Source organism: Papaver somniferum, chromosome 2 (genome assembly GCF_003573695.1).
Source record: "Papaver somniferum cultivar HN1 chromosome 2, ASM357369v1, whole genome shotgun sequence".
Classification (NCBI taxonomy): Eukaryota; Viridiplantae; Streptophyta; class Magnoliopsida; order Ranunculales; family Papaveraceae; genus Papaver; species Papaver somniferum.
In genome coordinates, this window is record NC_039359.1 from 204,918,499 (window position 1) to 204,937,203 (window position 18,705).

Here is an 18,705-nt window from a genome sequence, read left to right on the forward strand (position 1 = left end):
GATTATAACGGCAAGGGGTTCATGGTTTCCCAGCCGTGAGTGAACCTGGCGGCTAGAAACCTAGGGTTTTCGGAAGGAAAAATTTGAAACTTCTTGCAACTCTAACCTTCAAAACTGAAATTAGAGTTAGATTAGAGGTATACTGGTTATCTTGAGTATTTGTTTCTTCGATTTCTTTTTCTTCTTGGATTGGTACTTCGAAATCATAGTAAGGTTCATAATGATTTTGTTGAGTTTGAGAAAAAATTTCATGATTTTCTGAAAAATCATCAAAGAACTGATCATTGTTGTTGGGTATTAATATGTTATCATATTTTGAAGATGAGGCTTCACCTATATCAAAAGTCTTGCTTGAATCACTATATAAATATTGATTAGTGATGTTAATCAAGTTTAGTATCTCAAATCAAATGGGGGTCATATTAGTCATTATATAAATATTTGGATAGGGGATGTTCACTATTACTATTTGGTGACCCTATATAGCCCCCCAAAAATCAAGCCTTTTCAAGTCCCAATAATAAGATTCTTAATTTAATGTACTGCCTAGCTAGCATATCTCAACAAAAAAACAAAAAAAAACAAAAAAACTGGCCCACCGCATTTGGCTCCCTTGTTGTTTTTATGTTATCATGCATTTACCTGTAGCAGCATTTAATGTCTTGTAATTTATTTTTTTTCTTAACCACAGTTATCATTTGTGCATTTCCAATGCTAGGGGTCAAGGTCATCTTATGTGAAGGTTTTATTTAAATTTTTTGGTCCTGAATCATTTACTACATGACAAAAAAATAAATATAAGACTTTCTACCTAAATTTCATTTCCAATCCTTAATGTTTTATTTAACACTTTTTATTTAAGTTTAGAAACAAAAGACTCAAATTCTTATTTAGACTTTCTCCTTTACCCCCACTTAACCATGTCATCTTTTATTATGACCTTTACCCTTGTATTGGACATGAAAATTTAGTGGGGTAAGATCTTAAATCCTATATGTCATGTTATTTCCCCTTGCATTGGAGATGCTCGTATACCTTTCTGGGCCTTTGGCTAGATTGAATGTAATATTTTCTTTATTTATTATTTCTCATCCGTTTGAACTATAAATACTAGTGATAAAGGGAGTACATCTCCATGAAACTACATAATAGCAACTACGTAGTATATGAGATGCAAACAATTATAGAAGTGCTTAGAGCAAGGGATATGAAATGAGTGTAAAAAATACTCCTTCACTACCAAATCGAGTGAAGGACTAAGAGAAAGTGATTTTCTGACCGTGGGATAACAAAATAAGAGACTAGGAGACTCATGTTCAGCCGCTTGGAGATATAAAAGCGGCTAATCATGTGCATCCGGTGTATATACATATTTTTTTAATAACAAAATTCGTATGAATCTGCATCAAACAGTTTAAGATAAACTTAAAAACTAGAAAGGAAAATGTTTGAGCGGCTAAACATCAGCCGTTTTAGAGTTTTTCTCCTTGGAAGCGGCCAAAGATCAACCTTTTAGTCTCGACTGTTGGATCTCATTCAATTGAATTAGTGTGCGAAGGAGTTTGGGTGAAAGTGGACTTCTCCACTATCCATAATAGCACCTAATTTGATCAAACTCCTGCATATTAAACTAGAGCTCTCTCACTCCATAGCCCTTACTCTTACCGGTTTAACTAAGCATGGCATACAAGTATTTCAAATTTCTCTCGACGTGAGTTTAAATCTAATTTTGTTTTTCAGTTAAATAGTGCAACAGTTTGAGAACCTTCGTACTCTTAACCAATTATTTATGGTGTTTTCTTTTTTGTCACGCCAGCGAAAGTTGTCTTGGTCTCACACCAGAAACTTTAGCCTCAACAATTAATTTGTGTTCCAATAGACACAAGCCTTCACTACAGGGTATAAGAATCCAGTAAAAAATCAAGTACGCTAAACAATTGATTTAACAGAAACCCATTTAATGAAAGAGCAGATACCAACTCTAATCCAATGAAAATAACAATCAACCAAATGATGGAGAATGGTAACGGTATATAGTTTACCAGATACTCCAGTCCTGGTCAATTCCATCTTACACACTGTAAGTTATTTGCTGCTATAGAGCCCTATGGTGGAACCACAGATAGGGCAAAACTTGCAGAATCGGTTTCCTGATCATTTTTTTTACGCGAAAAAGGCAAATTTAATTAAAGAAAATGTCACCGAGAGTGACACCAAAGTAACTAGAAAAGATGGAAAAAACAAAAATGTAAAAAACAACAAGCCGACCAGGGAGCAATGCAGCACACTCTCAAAGAAAAAATAAAAAATATCCAAACACAAGCTCCAAATGAACACAAGCTTATGGAGCTCAAGATGTAGTTGAGTCTTGAGTTCCTGAAGCTTAAAGTGGTTTGCGTACCAAGAAAAAGTACATTGGTGTGAAAATCTCTTTCCTGTAAAAGAAGACCATGGGTCAGTGATTGTACAAAACCTGTAGGGTGGATAATTTCTGAACTAATATATCATCGAATGGTAGTATTATCTTGAAATCAATTTTGACTCTGATTATAAATAGAAAAGGAATTGTGGGTACTCTCCCAAAGAGAGTTTTCTTACTTTCCGCCAGCTACAAGGCCTTCAGCAGCTTCCTCGAGGAACATTTGAACTCTTAGGCTTCCTTCTGGAGCAAGACCCACGTACTCCAAGACTCTCACCTGCACAATACATTTTGGATTATACTCTTAGTGTGTAACAATCCGGCCCCGTAAATAAAACAAAGAAGAGAAACAAATTTGTCAAATTTCCTATAAATGTTAAGAAACCCAACCATATTTCTAGTGCAAAAACGTCCCGTAGATGTAAGACGGAAGCTAGTCAACGAGAAGTGACTTTTGTCCAAAGGCAAATACCAAGGGACTGGTGAATCCTCCGCATTAGCAAGATCTTTATCCCATATAACCTGTTATTCACCATATACACAAAGGATTCATCAGATAAAGTTGTCAAGCACTTGTAATTAGAGAGGGATAAAGAGTCCACACGAAAAGATTCAAGACGCCGCAACATAAAGGATGCTTACTTCAAACCCTGCAAGTTTCAGAGCCTCGAGACATTGTTTTGTGTTCCTTATGTCCGAGAGGCCATCCCCGAGCTCAATTGAGGCCTGGTCAGAGGAAATAGATTAAATCATCTCATAATGCGGAAGAAAATGAGATGAAAGTAACTCTAATATCCTGTTCAATGAATGTGTATACTACCTTGATTTTCTGGTGCTCTTGGTTACTGGCGTCAAAACAATCAGTCATGCACCACTCGTATGCAGCAAAATGCTGTCCTGGCTTTAACACCCTGTAGATCTCTTTGTAACAACCTAGCTGTTGGAGTGATTATTAAAACAATGAAACGGTGATGTAAGTAGAGTAATACCAGAAATTGTAACGCAACAGAAGGCCACTAGCACTGAGAATTTAGAATCTTTATTGAGTATACATATTTAAAGAACATACAGCCTCTGGGGCATGGCAGGTCGCTTCTACTGCATACACTGCATCATAGGTGTTATCAGCAAAAGGCATTTTCATGAAGTCAGCCTGCAATAGTAGTAGAGATAAATCTTTAAGCAATCTGTTACTGAGATCATAACAAGACAAAGTAACACATTAAGATCTGACAGTCAAACAGAAAGATAAATATAAGTTGCGATTACAGAAGAAAAAAAAACGAACAATGATAACTACATACCTTCACGAAATTACAGGTACTGTCAACTCCAGCAAATCTATTAAGTGTCTGCCAATTAAAAAAATGTGATCATAAGTAACCATATTCGAAAAAAGAAACTAGGACCAATACATTATCATAAGGCAAAGGAATAACTAATAAATACAGACCTCGCCTCTTGTTATCTGGTATTCATTGTTGTTCAACCCTGTAACACAAGTGCCACTGCGAAGGATCACCAGAGAAGCTCATCATTTCATATGTAGTAGTCCTTTTTTTTATGGTTTTGAAGTACAATAGTTTCAGTCCATGGGTTGTCTTATTATCTAAGAAAAACAAATTTGAGATAGACCAGTTTTCGCCCTGATACCTAAATCTAGCCACTTCTCTAAGCGGTCCACCAATACCACATCCTACATCCAACACCTAACCACGTTGAAAATCAAATGAAGGTTTAATATTAATACAAACCAGGTAAGTAAAGATCAATGTAAAATTCGAGCAGTGACACAAAGCATGCAACCGACAAAAACATATACATACCTTTTGTCCACGTTTCAAGCCAAGATTTAAAGCTAGAAAGTGTTCATAGCGCTTCATGCTCTCCCTATGGGACTCTCCTTTCCATCTGGTATTTCCCAGGCTTAGATATACCCATCAGTAAAGATTGCATATATTCCAGATAAACAGACTAAATATATATGCTTCTCCAACCAAAACAGACTGTATTTTCATTGCCATGTAAGAACCGCAAAGTAGTAATAGAATTGTTAACTTCTCAAAAGGATAAAATAAACACAGTGGTAACAGCTGACCTGTTTGCGAAATGGAAGGATTCTCCCCAGCCATATTCGTAGAAGCTGGTCGCTAGATCATAGTATTTGTTTGCCTAAAATTCCAGAGATCCAAACATGTTAAAGATCATAGTATAATGATTTTTCCTAAATATTTCATTCGAACTATCATACAACCCAAGAATATAAAATTATAGAGAGACCAGGCCAAAAAATAAATAACAAAGAAATAGAAATTATTCTAATCTGGTATTCATTGTTGTTTGACTCTTTTACGAAAATTTTACGGGCAAACCTATTTTCTAGTTTCGGGAATAATATTCATACGTAAATTCTACTAGCATATGGAAAAGTATTCTCAAAATGAAAAAGTTTTACTTAAAATTGCCGACATACGTATTCTCAAGATCGTATATGGGTGGTAAATAAGATATATGGTGGTGGCAATTAATGTGGGTGGCAAATAGGTAGAACCTAGTTTTATAGTGATTCCAAAGAAGTTTAATTTACTTAAAATCGCCAACATACGTGTTCACAGATTCTAGAATCAAATGAATAATGACGTGTGAAAAAAATATCCAGATATTGCTTTTATCACACACCAAGTCAGCGTAGTTATGTGTTCTGTCTGCCTCTTCTCCTCCGTATCTAACATGATACTTCTCGTATCTATAAACATAAATTGAGGCACCAGATTATTACATGGAATGACCAAAAAAATAATTTAAAGAAGAGATAAACCAATAAAAAGCTAGCTTATGTATACTTATCAACAGCTGAAAGCACTTCTCTTTTGTCAATCTTTCCGCCAACACCAGATGCGAGATCAAATGTTCCTGATTTTGACATTATTGATTTTCTTCCTCTTTCGTTTTTTTCAAAAAACTTCACAAGGATCTGTAGAAGAGATTCAAAATATACACATAAATATCTCATTCGATGAATAAAATGTCTGACTTCAACATCAAAATGGTACAACATAAATAATCATTCAATTGCAAGATAAGTGGAAATCAGTCTTTCTACAAAATCTAGAGAAATCATGAAGAAATAGAAGGAAAAAAAAAAGAGAAAAAAAATTACTTATGTGTGTTTTGGAAGAAGAATCTGAAAGTCTTGGGAGAAAAATATTGAGGCGAAAGACAGTATTTAAAGAGCTGTGAGATGGAATATGAACCCACTAATGCATATTTGGGATTGCATTTTATTTTTGATGAAAAAAGATAGCCATGGACATAATCAAAAATATCCTATCAGTTGATTTGCACCCAAACACTAGCATGCACAGGTACTCTTTTTTTTTATTGGGTAAAATTATTCACAAAATTGGTTAAAAAGACCAAAATCAACAATTTCTGGGTGAAATGGACAGTTAAATTTTGATACTGTTTAAATAGACAAAAATATAAAAATAGGAAGGATGTAACCAGTTTCATCGTGCCCATTTTCAAATATTTTTTTGTTATTTTTAATTTACACAGGATGTATCCAGTTTCATCATTGCTATTTTTTAAATTTAAGCTACGATGAAACCAGTTTCATCCTTACTATTCTTTTTTACCATTTCACCCAAACTATTTTTTACTCGTCCATTTGAACCGTGATTTAAAAATATTTGGACAAACGACTCATTTTCCAAAAATTATTTGGGTAATAAATTTTTAAATTCGAATTGGAAATGGAAAAAAACAAAAGAAACCAACTTAAGCATGCACAAATTTGCACTTATTTTTTTATTAGTTTTTAATTTATTTATCGCGAAGTATTTTTCTAGTTTCTAGAATGGTTATTGAAAGTTCAGTTGAGTTTAATTCCATCATTTTTTTCATACTTGTCGTTCCACAAAGTCTTTTCCCTTTTGATGGTTGAAAGTTTAGTTACGCTTATTTCTTTCATTTATGTCTTTCTTACTTGTCATCGTGTAGATTAGTCCTTTCCTTCATAAGGGTGTTTCATTATGTTGTACTGCGGACCCAGTTTAGTTAATTTTCCCTTTAATGGTTGGAAGTTTAGTTAAACTTATCTTCCCCTTAAAGATGACAAAATAAGCGTTCACGTTGAACGGTAATGAAATCCTCGTTTTTTGTTGGTAGATATTTTTAATGTAATATGCTGAAGACACTTGACATAAAAATATTAAAAATTGGGTTACAGGTTGTTTACATCAAATATTTAACCGTTCGTTAGTAACGTCGTCGACACAAAAGTAGGTGGACAATATTTCTGTCAAAGTTTTTAACCTAAATAATTTTGTTACACCGTGTTTACACCAAATACTTAATTGTACATTAACAACACCGTCTTAGTTGGACAATAGTTCCGTCAAACAACTATGACGTAAAACTGTTCACAATACAAAATTTTACTAGGATGAAACTTTTTGTGTTTTTGGTTTGTAGTTTTCAGCGTCACAAGCAAATACAAACCCTTATTCTCTTTTCCTCGGATCTTTTTTCTTTTTTCTTTTGATCGGTATCGATCTATTGAGTTTATGTATGTAATTACGTTTATGTGATTAGAATTCATGCATAAACATCAAAGATATATTTATTTTTTTCTCTTTTGGATTCAGCTTCAATCATGAATACTCTAATATGTAAAGCGACTTTTTGTAGTTGTCTGATCAGGTGTATTAACGTGACAATACCAGTTCCTTTGCCATTTTTCTCATTCATTGGATCAGAGACATCTTTTTCATATGGCCTCAAATTTCTATGGTAAGGCTATTCCTATGCACAAAGGTTAAAAAAACCTGTTTGACATACAATGTGGCATGACAAATGAATTGTGCCACTATGGAAAAACCACTGAGCGACAGAGTTTTTAGCGAACGAAATAAATAATATCGTCAGCGATAAAATCTTCATCTCCAATGCCACCATGAATATCGCTCGAAATAAAGTCTAGCGCCAACTGCTGGCTCTTTGTCACCTATAAATAGGTAATTTTCAAACTAAAAAATTACAACAAAATTTTTACACAATTATTTTCTCTATTTCTCTTTTTCTCAATCTAATTTATTTTTTCAATTTTTCCTGAATGACACAATTTCAAACCCAACTTGATTCGGCAACACAACTTGATTTTTCTGGAGTAGTGCTTGAAGTTCCCGTTAAGAAGGTATGTGATACTTATAAAGAAATAGGTAAAAAGCAAAGAAGTCTTCAAGTTTTGGATATTAACTAAGTCGAAACTGCAACTAAGAAAAGGCAAAGAAAAGTTCAAGGCAAGGAAAACCAAAGCAAAACAATCTTGAAGACAAAGAAGAAGATAAACAAAGGAAACTCCGTTCATGAGCGCATTGATTGTAAGTTTTGATAAATGAAGAATATAAACAAGATGAAGAACATTGTCCCAAATTTTTATTTTTAGAGTCAATATTTCAAATTATTATAGGCTAGCTTTATGTCTTGTAAAATGACTATTAATTGTTAATTAGAAGTTTAATGAATTTGAAAATTGGACTCGTATAGTTGAAAATTAAGCTTAATTATATTCTTAATTCAATCTTAAATTTTAATTAGAGTTACGTTTTAGTTTAAACTAAAGTATTATTTAAATATTAAAACTTAATACTTAGACTTAAGTTGACAATTAATAAATTAAAACTTAAATTTTGAATTATATTTGGGCAACCCTCTTAAAATCTCGAAACAACTTCCAAATTGGAAGTCTTTTCTGTTGATGTGATGATATTCAGGACAACACCTTTGTTCAAGTTCCATCTTGGTTTCACCATCCCTCATGTTTGGACCTTTTTGTTGAAGTAAGACAAGATACATACTAATTTCCTTATTCATTACAGTGAAGCGATGAGACAACCCTGGAGCATCACGATAACTGGGGTTTGTTCTTGAAATTTTCCAAATATCCTTTCCCAAAATGTTTGGGGATGGAATGCATCTGAGAACATAAACTCAGTAAAAAAATATAAATTCCTGCAAATACATTCATCTTCCTCAGTAGTAAACTTTGGTAATCGCCTCCTAATTCGACTTTGCACATTGGTATTAACAACTCTTTGATTTTCGGCAGCATGTTGGTTTTCTATGAACTCAGCCATGTTCATATTATCAGTTATGCTCTTTCAAGAATTGGAAGAGTGATGAAAAGAATTGGAGATTGGGAAATTCTAGAGATATTTAGAAATTATGGTGTGAGTTGAAATGAATTTGAACTCAGTATTTATAGGGGAAATTGTAGTCGTTGGATGAGGAACTGATGAGCGATGATCAACTCAGCGATCGGCATTATGAGTATCGATGGTGCTGGAATGACCATCTAACACTCTTATGACCATATAGTGATGGACACTCTATTGCTCGTTAGAAACTATGTCGTGTATTCCTAAGTGGTATATTTGGCACTTAGACAGATATGTTTGCCACTTTGACATACCCATAATGGGTGCTAAAGTAGAAAAATTAGTTGCTTAACATGTTCATAGGAATACGCCTAAAGGAATTTCTTCCCTATTTGTATGTCTATTGGCTATTAAGATACTGCTTTTGCTACTTTTTTCAGAAAGGAATAAATCACTACTCTCAATTTCGTCTGATTTCTCTCTCGAATGTACATACTTGTCGTTCCACTGTTACAGAAAATCTTTTCTTTCAGTGTCTGCTAACCTCACAATTAGTAGATGCATATATGGAGAACTGATATAGAACAATCTCTTCTAAATATTATAAGGTACCAAGCATAGCCGGTCTTGAGTCCTTGAGAGCCTTGTGCAAAGTTGATTAGAGGGACTTTATATATCTAAAGTTTTTTTCATGATAATTTCGGAACAATAACTACAATTAATTAAAAAAATAATATCAACTAAAAAAACAAAAAAAATGATGATGAAAACTCAAAATAAAAAAAAAATTTTAACAATTATATCATAATGGTAATATAATTTGTACAATGGTCACATATGTTAAGTTAGTAATTCATAGTTAATTTATTTATATTGAATTAGAAAAAGATTCATAGTGATGTCTTTTCTAATTTAAGTATAGTAGTATATATATAAATACAAATATGCAATGAAAAATCATGCGAGGTAGTAGCTCAATGGTTCACCAACTACGTGGCATTTCATTGAGTCGGGCCTTGTGTATCGCACACTCTGCACCGGCTATGTTCCCAAGGTTTGATCAAATTTTTGTGTAGGTTGCATTTGTCAGTTGATATAAAGAAATCTGTTTTGAGGCATACTCTTTTTTTTTGAGGCATACCTAATGGTGCCAAAATAAGGTCACTATATAAAAAAACATCATCGTCTCTTATCCATCCTTTTTTGATAATGGCATAACTACCCTTACTTAATTAGAATAAGTCTTATGGTGGAAGAATTCCATCTTCCATCTTCCACTCCACCTCATCATTTCAAATAGTTCATGGAAGGTCAAGTGTAGTGGTGGAATTGTAAAAACGGTAATCAAAATAGCGTTTTACGCTGATAAGAATAACGTCAGAAAAACACTATTCAGAATAGCGCTTTACACTATTAAGATTAGAGTTTTTTTTCTCATCCATTAGATTTTCAACTGTTCGTTTTAAATCTACGGATAAAACAAAAGCGTTATTCTGAATAGCGTTTTAAGCTATTTAGATTAGCGTTGGGCGCTATTTTTATTGTCGTTTTTTTCCGTCTTCTAGTGCGCTATTTTGAATAGCGTTTTACGCTAATATGATTAGCGCTAGCTTCCATGGATTTCACGGACCATCCCACGAAATCATGGAACATGGCTTGGAAAAACTGTGGAAGACCCCAACTTGGAGGCCACTAGACTTGACATTCCACAATTTTTCCGCACTTGGAATAGGTTGGATTCCACCATAAGGCTTGGTCTTAGAGTAAATAATTATGATTAGATTTAATGAAAATGATTAATTAGTAACGTTAATGATTGATTGAAGTTAGGTTATTAGTGTTACATTAGTAGATAAATCAGATCGTTTGTACCCAAAATTACTTTTGGGAACGAAACACGATTGAATTGATGATTTGGTGTATATTTAGGGTTGGAGGCGAATTAAAAAACAAATAAAAGTGACACAGGTTTTTACGTGGTTCGGCATGGTTTGCCTACATCCACGGGTGAATTCCCTGGGGGAGTATTGTATTATTGATAATAAAACTACAGTCTATTTTTTTTCAGTATGAGCTAGTCTCCCTTTTTCTATTGGCCTTCCCATTTGATTTCTGCTCCTCACCATTTATATAATTGTATACATAATTTCAATATAAACTTAAATGGAATGAACTTCTCATTCATGCCTCCCTCTTCAATTCTGCATGAAACTGCTGGAATTAATACTGCATGCCTCCATCTTCAATTCTGCATGAAACTGCTGGAATTAATACTGCATGCCTCCATCTTCAATTCTGCATGAAACTGCTGGAATTAATATCGCATGCCTCCCTCTTCAATTCTGCATGAAACTGCTGGAATTAAAGCTGCATGTCTCCATCTTCAATTCTTCATGAAACCCCATGAAACTCCCCTCTTGTTCAAATCTGCATGATGGACTAACTAGCTGACAGGCATAATGGGCTAGCTGACTGGATTGACTGGATAACATGACAAAATTTATTTTTTTATGAAGTACCTTTTTTTTCTTTAATAAATCATAAAGTTTTATTACTAAAAGATGGAGTTACAACCAAAATACGTAAGTGGTGAGAACCACAGAACTGAAAATCAACTGAATTTAAAATATTTGGAAGGCCATTCCATTCTTGACAGAAAACTTGGTCCGACAGAGTAAGTTACATATTGACTGTAGGCCAAGTTGCTACTTTTTGTAGATGGGAAATTTTGAGTTTGGTACTTAAAAATTGAAAATGGTATATGTTTACATTTGGTGCCTAACTTTGCAAATTTGAGTCTGGTGCCCGGTGGGACCCGGTTAACAGTTAACCTGACGAATGGCCAGTTGACTGTTTAAAATTTAACTTTTATTACTAATAATGAATTAGTGGAAAGTGTTAAGGACTGTGAGGTTGGGGCCCTTTTATCGAACATATTGATGCATTTTTTTTGGTGATGGAGGAATCACCTTGGAGCTAGTACTGTATACCCTTTAGTGTCCACTGCTTATCTGCAAACTCGAATTGGTTTACCATTTGACGATATTAATCGGGATGACCGAAGGGATTTTCTTCTGTACTTTCATTGTGGGATCTAAAAATGCATTGCATGCAACGTTTTTTTTCATTTTTTTAATCAATTCAATTGCATGGATATTGATCGTTTTTTCTCGAAATTGACTCAACAATCGGAAAGTCATCGTCCTCGACTACGTTTAGGAGCGATGAAAACGAATGAAGATCGACCTGATTGACGACTTATACGGCATGAAAAGGGCCAAAAAACCGTCACCAAAACTTTTTATTTTAATCTTGATCGTTGATTGCCAACAAAATTCAGCCATCCGATCTAGAACTGTTACACAGATGCTACAGAAATGATACAAAATAAGTGTTATGCAGTGTATAACGTTTATAAATGTTATAAAACAAGTGTTACCTAAAATGTTACAAAACTGTTACGAATAGTGTCACAAAAACCAGCACCTCCAAATCCTCAAAACCGCTAGGCACTCCAAATTTTGGTCGTCCTACGCTGTTGCAACAGTCATCTAGTCATATATATACTCTAATCATGCATCAGTCTTATTCATTCCTTACAAATGAAACAACAACAAAACCATCCTTACTTATTGTTTTCTGTTTAAAAACTCAACTTAAAACTAATTCAACCTCAATTATTGACCAACTTCTTCTTAAACTCAAATTCTTCAAAATCAGAAGATTAATGGTGTAGTATCTAAGAAATATGTTTGCGACATCATTGTTAAAGAAACTTTCAATGAATGATGCTGATGGCTAATATGTAAGAAATAGCTATTACTGGAGAGAACTTCGATTATCCTATGATTTTCAAGAAATTGAAACTTCAGAAACCGTAACCTCGGATGCCAGGATCCAAACTAATCCATACTTCGGGTCAGGTATCGACAATCGAATTGCAAGTAAATGAGCAGTTATGGTGATTCTCAAAGGAAATGTGACTGTTGGAGTTAAATATAAAGAAGAAAAATGGGTATCGCTTAATATAGTCTTGTTCCTACCTTCATTGGATTTGAAGAGAAGAAGGATCTGAAAAGAAAAGAAGGTAAATATCCGAGCAAAAAAATAACGAAAAAGAGGGTAAATGTGCCGCCCACGTGTCTAACTGGTAAAGATGGTAAATAAATGGAAAGTTCAATTTTAATTGGTCATTTTACAGATTTAACTTTAAAATGGATGATCAACACGGTTAAACAAGGTTAACATGTTGACACCAAACTCAAATTTGGACAAAATTGGCCACCAAATGAAAAGGTATACCATTTCATAGGTACCAAACTCAAAATTTCCCTTTTTAGATAGAAGATCTGCAGAGAAATTAATCTCAAGAAAAACATGTCTAAATTAAAGTACCTGGAATGAAACCTTTAATCGTATCTGATCACAGCTTTAGAGTTTGATTGAACAAGGATATGACCAAAGCCATCAAGTGTTGCCCATTCTAGACCCTTTATAACAGCAAGAATCTATGTTATCAAAGGCGCCTTGGGCGCTCTACTAGACGCACGAGTCTGTATAAAACAATTTCGAGTTATATATTCATAAGAGTTGATTTCTTGAAAATCAAGTTAGGTTTAGGTTTTCTGATAAAACAAGTTTTCATGTAAAACAATTAGAATCGTGTTATAAGGCCTATGGCCCATGGATGTGCGGTCCATTAGACCACTAGGGTTTTCCCTTCTACTTGTATAAATAGAACACTAAACCTATGTGATGGGTTCCCTTTCTGGTTAATGAAATGTTCTTCTATCTTTTCTCTTTCTATTATTCTTACTCCAAAACGTTATCTCGCACGAGCTCTTCCCTGCAACAAGATTTTTATTTTTTGGATTGCACAAGTATTTGAACGGATCAACGGTATCCCTAAACTTCTTTTTCTTTTCATTTTCTTTTTTGATTCTGACACGATTTGATGAATGAGAAGGTGTTTTCTACCATGATTTGGTACCTTATGTATATTGTTGTGGTTATCACATGATTTTATTCTATTTTTTTTAAATGCAATCTGATTATGACATATCACATGTGCTTGTATGTGTATGAAACTATGGCCACGATTCTTCTTGATGATTGATGATTATTATTTATATATATATGAGGGATCTGTTCTGTTCTTGATGTCCTTGTTTCGTCTTAATATGGCTCACATGTCTAGGGTTATTTAATTTTTGTGTCTAGACAAGATTGATTTTTTTCTTTCTATATATCATATTTTCAATGTATGATTGGCAATGTATGCTCACCTCCTGACCCATGTCTGTTCACATCCTGTTTCCCTGCCATTAATTTTTTTTTGTTATATCAGATCCGAACAGCACGACTCGATTAGCTTGTATGTATATATTATTATTTAATTTTAATATGTATTATTGATCTTTCCTGAACTCCGTGTATTATTATATTACTGTGTGCTAGATTGTCTGCTAGTGTTTTAATCCATGACATCTTCTGTTTTGGTTTAAAAAAAATGAATAAAATTGAAGATGCTTTATCGTTTTTTATGGCATGATTGATTTTGATGTGATTACCTTGCATGTTGCTAACTTGTATAACACATGTCTTTGTGTTTTTTTTTTATAATTTCCTTTTTTTTCTTTGCATTAAATTTCTTGATTGATTTTGAAAATATATAATAAAATAACTAATTTTTACTTAACATTCTCTTTAATGCTATATATAATGTATGCATGCGTATTTATTTTACCACTTGTAATCAATAATAATAAGGAAACAAAATAATATTAATATTAAAATAATAAATTTGTCTTTAATGCTATGTGTAACGTATGCATGTATACTATTTGTATCATTATTTAATTTGTCTTTGTTAATCATGATTGGACTTTAGTGTATGCATACAATACTATATTTTATTTTTATTATTATTTTTTGTTTTGTTTTGTTTTGTTTTTGTGTATGTGATTGTGTCATTTTTTTTATTATAATATGACCTTTTTTTTATCCTTAAAAATTGCCTTTATCTAAACCGTTAATGGGGTAATGTCATCCGTTGGATCTTGACTTAACTGGGATATTTAAAGAACCATAAAGAAAGTTGGTTTCTCACTCTATTGGTCATTAAGAATCTTGGCCTTTAGGAATAAAGTACCGGAATCAGTCATACTAATGTCCTTTAACCTTGCCTTATGTAGATGAGCAATCTGACAAGAATTCACACAATTGGGCATAGATGGACTTGAGTATCACCGTTGGATGGCTGATGTGAAGATCGCTTTTGTGGAAAAAGAATGCACCCACACCATCATACCCTCTACTGACAAAGATGTTGTCCTAGCAACTGAACAAGAAAAGCCTGATGCCCTTCGATATTTGAAGTTACACATTGACCTTAATCTCCTTTAGGGGTACCAACACATGATGTGTCCTAAAGAACTGTGGGATGCATTAGCAAGCCGTTTTGGGAGCATTGAGGATTGTCTTCTCCCACAGTTGAATGAACATTGGAATGACATTCGTTTTCTTGATTATGTGAAGGTAAGTGATTTCCAAAGAGATATGCTTAAGCTACAAGCACAACTCAATTTCTGTGGGATAAAACTCACAGATAAAGATTTGATTCAAAAGACATTGTCTACTTTCCCTTTGTCATCTGTTATTCTATCTAACCAATACCGCATACAGGTTGATAATAAAAGAATAACAACTTTCAGCAAGTTGATCAACTTATTTCGGGTGGCCGAAAGGCACAATGAAGTTATAGCAAACAGCAATGCTAGAGCCCCCGGGAAGAAGAAAATTCCCGAGGCTAACTATGGCAAGGATAACAAAGGAAAACACCCCAAAGAAAAGAGGGTTAAAAATGATGATTCATATTCTCATGCTCCATACTCAGGAGAGGATAATAACCCACGTGGAAGAGGACAAAGAGGTCATCGTGGAAAGGGACATGGGCGTGAGGGCCATTCAAATACCTGGTCTAGAGATGTTACTTCTGGACCTAGTGGTAGGGGCAACATTGTTGAAAAAGCACATAAGAACTTCATGCCTAAGAAGGTCGAGAATGACAATGCACCTTGTTACAGGTGTGGAATCTCCGAACATTGGTACCAGCAATGCAAAGCTAGTGCCAAAGTAGCAGACAGCTACAAAAAGTACCGGGAATCTATAGATCAAGAAGCTCACTGTGTGGAAGAACATGATCATACCCCAGATGTCAACTTGACCATTTCAGACTTCCAGGGAAAAAAGAACCATGCCCTTATGGAAACACCTGACTTTGATTGATTGTTATTTTATTTATTTTTTAGTTTTAGTTATCCTTTAAACCTAAAAACTTGTTTATTTTCTTGCTTTGTGGTTTAGCAGACTTTGATTGGAATATTTGTTTTGATGACTTAAACTATGTCAGGTAGTCTTAAATTATTGTTTTTTATTGATGGATCAATAGTTTTTTTTAATTTTTATGGGTACTTATTATGCTTTGGATTTATTTTTTACTGTGATAATCTATTGCATAATTTAATTATGTGACCGAATTCTCTAAAGTACCATTTACTTGTAGGGATGTCATCCTCAGAAGAGATTGAGTGCCTAGCTGATAGTGGCACCACACACACTATTTTAAGAAATAGGCAATTATTTGTTGACTTAATCCTTATAAATCCTCTGTGACTACGATGATTGTATCATCACAAGTGATAATTGGGAGAGTTAATGCTCAATTTTTGTTGCCAAATGACACAATGATTAAAGTCACGGAAGCTCTATATGCACCAAGAGCTAACCGTATCTTGTTGAGATTCAAAGATATACGTGCAAATGTTTATCACTTGGAAACTCACTGTGAAAATGGAATTGAATATATAAATATTATCTCTAATACATGTGGAAGAAAACGCATTTTACTGAAATTAATGAGTCACTCTAGTGGTTTGTACACTACTACTATTCAGATAATCGAATCACATGTTCTTACCAACGATGAACTGTTGAACAATGACTTATACAAGCTTTGGCACGACCGCTTGGGGCACCCGGGTCGTGATATGATGATCCGTGTTTTAAAGAACTCACACGGACATCCTTTATTTTGAGTAAAAAGTAAAATGAGACAAAAGACAGTTACAATGCAAAGTAACAACGTCTGCCAACCACTGACATCTACAACATATGATGTGCAACCTCTCTCTCATTCTACTTAATGGACTTTGGAAAAAGCACACCACTCATTTTGCAAAGCTTGTTCTTTAGCAAAGACAGGAGCGATACCATCCTATGCTAAAGATACAAAACAAAACATTCCATTCTTACAAACAATACAAGGTGATATTTGTAGATCTATACATCCAGAATGCATACCATTCAGGTATTTTTATGATTCTGGTAGATGCTTCGACCCGTTGGTCCCACGTTCCAATAATGTCCACAAGAAATGCTGCCTTTGCAAAGCTCCTAGCACAAATTATACGTTGGAGGGTTCACCACCCGATTATCCAATCAAGTCTACCAGACTTGATAATGCTGGAGAATTTACATCTAAAGGATTTGATGATTTTTGTATGTCTATCGGAATTGACGTAGAACATCCTGTACCCCACGTACACACTCAAAATGGTCTCGCAGAAGCTACCATCAAAAGGTTACAGATGATAGCTAGGGCATTGGTTATGCGATCCAACCTGCCTAATACTGCCTCGGGGTACGCCATATTGCATGCAGCATTACTTATTCGCTTTAGGCCCACTGCTATCCAACCATTTTCTGCATACCAGTTGGTAACTGGATATGAGCCTGATATTTCACATTTACGCATTTTTGGTTGTGCTGTATATGTGCCTATTACGCCCCCACAGCGTACTAAGATGGGTCCCCAAAGACGCTTAAGTATTTATGTTGGATATGAATCCCCAACAATTATCCGCTGTTGGGAACCTTTGATAGGCGATTTCTTTACCGCTAGATTTGCGGATTGTCACTTTGATGAGACAACCTTCCCGTCGTTAGGGGGAGGTATGGAAAAGGATTTCCTAAGGTAACGACATGAATTATCTTGGTGTGTCCCCACCTTGTCTCATCTCGATCCCCGCACCTCACAATGTGAAAGTGAAGTGCAAAGAATTATTGATCTTCAGAATGTGGCAAACTCAATGTCTGATGCATTCACTGATATTGCTAAAGTGACGATATCACACATACCAGTTGCAAACGTGCCTGCAAGGTTAGAAATCCCTAATACGGGAAAAGGCACCTTATATAGATGTGTCAAACCTACACTTGTCATGGCCCCCAAAAGGAAGAGGGGAAGACCCCCTGGTTCAATGGATACTCACCCAAGGAAGAAAAGAGTGAGTAAGGCACACTCTGATCCATTCATCATCAATACAAATAATCCCTCTCATGAAATTGTCTCTGATTATAGTTATGTCCATGAATCAATACTGGAGGACGCTCTGATGTTTGAAATGATTCCAGAGAACAAAGAAATCTCTATGGCTTATGAGAGTGCATACGTGTTGATGGAAAAATCCTCCACGCAGATTGATGATGCATTTGCATACACCGCTGCTCAAGAGATCATTGAGCACGATGACATCGAATCACGCTCTATTGCAGAATGTCAAAAAAGAGCAGACTGGTCTAAATGGGAAGTTGCAATCCAGGAAGAATTAAATTCACTGGCAAAGAGACGGGTATTTGGTGCGGTAGTGCTAACCCCACTAGGCGTAAAGCCCGTAGGACATAAATGGGTATTTGTCAGAAAGCGTAACGAGAAGAATGAAGTCTTGAGGTATAAGGCTCTCCTTGTGGCGCAAGGTTTCTCACAACGCCCTGTAATTGATTATGAGGAAACATACTCTCCCGTAATGGACGTCATAACGTTCCTCTACTTAGTTAGCTTGGTAGTTTCAGAAGGACTTGAAATGTAGCTTATGGATGTGGTTACAACATATCACTATGGGGATCTAGATTCAGATATATACATGAAAGTGCCTGATGGACTTCCATTGCCCGAATCAAGTACCTCTAAACCACAGAGTGCATTTTCAATTAAGTTGAAACGCTCACTTTACAGATTAAAGCAATCCGGGCGGATGTGGTATACCCGTCTAAGTGATTATTTGA

General features: G+C 34.8%; 2 protein-coding genes across 2 annotated transcripts; one reads left to right on the forward strand and one right to left on the reverse strand.

Moving 5' to 3' along the window:
- Positions 1-1,944: 1,944 nt before the first annotated feature.
- LOC113354420 (cycloartenol-C-24-methyltransferase-like) lies at positions 1,945-5,667 on the reverse strand. Its single transcript, XM_026597758.1, has 14 exons — positions 5,580-5,667; positions 5,263-5,393; positions 5,099-5,165; positions 4,518-4,591; positions 4,246-4,330; positions 4,073-4,128; positions 3,873-3,927; positions 3,724-3,771; positions 3,489-3,572; positions 3,240-3,356; positions 3,062-3,145; positions 2,810-2,941; positions 2,599-2,696; positions 1,945-2,435 (listed from the first exon to the last, which is right to left on the reverse strand). The coding sequence occupies exons 2-14, from the start codon at positions 5,343-5,345 to the stop codon at positions 2,384-2,386; spliced, it is 1,035 nt and encodes a 344-aa protein (XP_026453543.1). The 5' UTR covers positions 5,346-5,393; positions 5,580-5,667; the 3' UTR covers positions 1,945-2,383.
- A 9,333-nt stretch (positions 5,668-15,000) lies between these two features.
- On the forward strand, positions 15,001-15,867 carry LOC113352622. Its single transcript, XM_026596423.1, has one exon. It carries the CDS (start codon positions 15,001-15,003, stop codon positions 15,865-15,867), a length of 867 nt encoding a protein of 288 aa, XP_026452208.1.
- Positions 15,868-18,705: the final 2,838 nt, after the last annotated feature.

Excerpts from the sequence above, each read along its gene's own strand:
- LOC113354420 (XM_026597758.1), bottom strand. The coding sequence starts at position 5,345 with ATGTCAAAATCAGGAACATTTGATCTCGCATCTGGTGTTGGCGGAAAG. Across the intron at positions 3,928-4,072 it reads AGAGAAGTGGCTAGATTTAG|TGGCACTTGTGTTACAGGGT; the intron begins GTATCAGGGCGA and ends GATCCTTCGCAG. Across the intron at positions 2,436-2,598 it reads GGCCTTGTAGCTGGCGGAAA|GAAAGAGATTTTCACACCAA; the intron begins GTAAGAAAACTC and ends CTTCTTTTACAG.
- LOC113352622 (XM_026596423.1), top strand. The coding sequence starts at position 15,001 with ATGTGTCCTAAAGAACTGTGGGATGCATTAGCAAGCCGTTTTGGGAGC.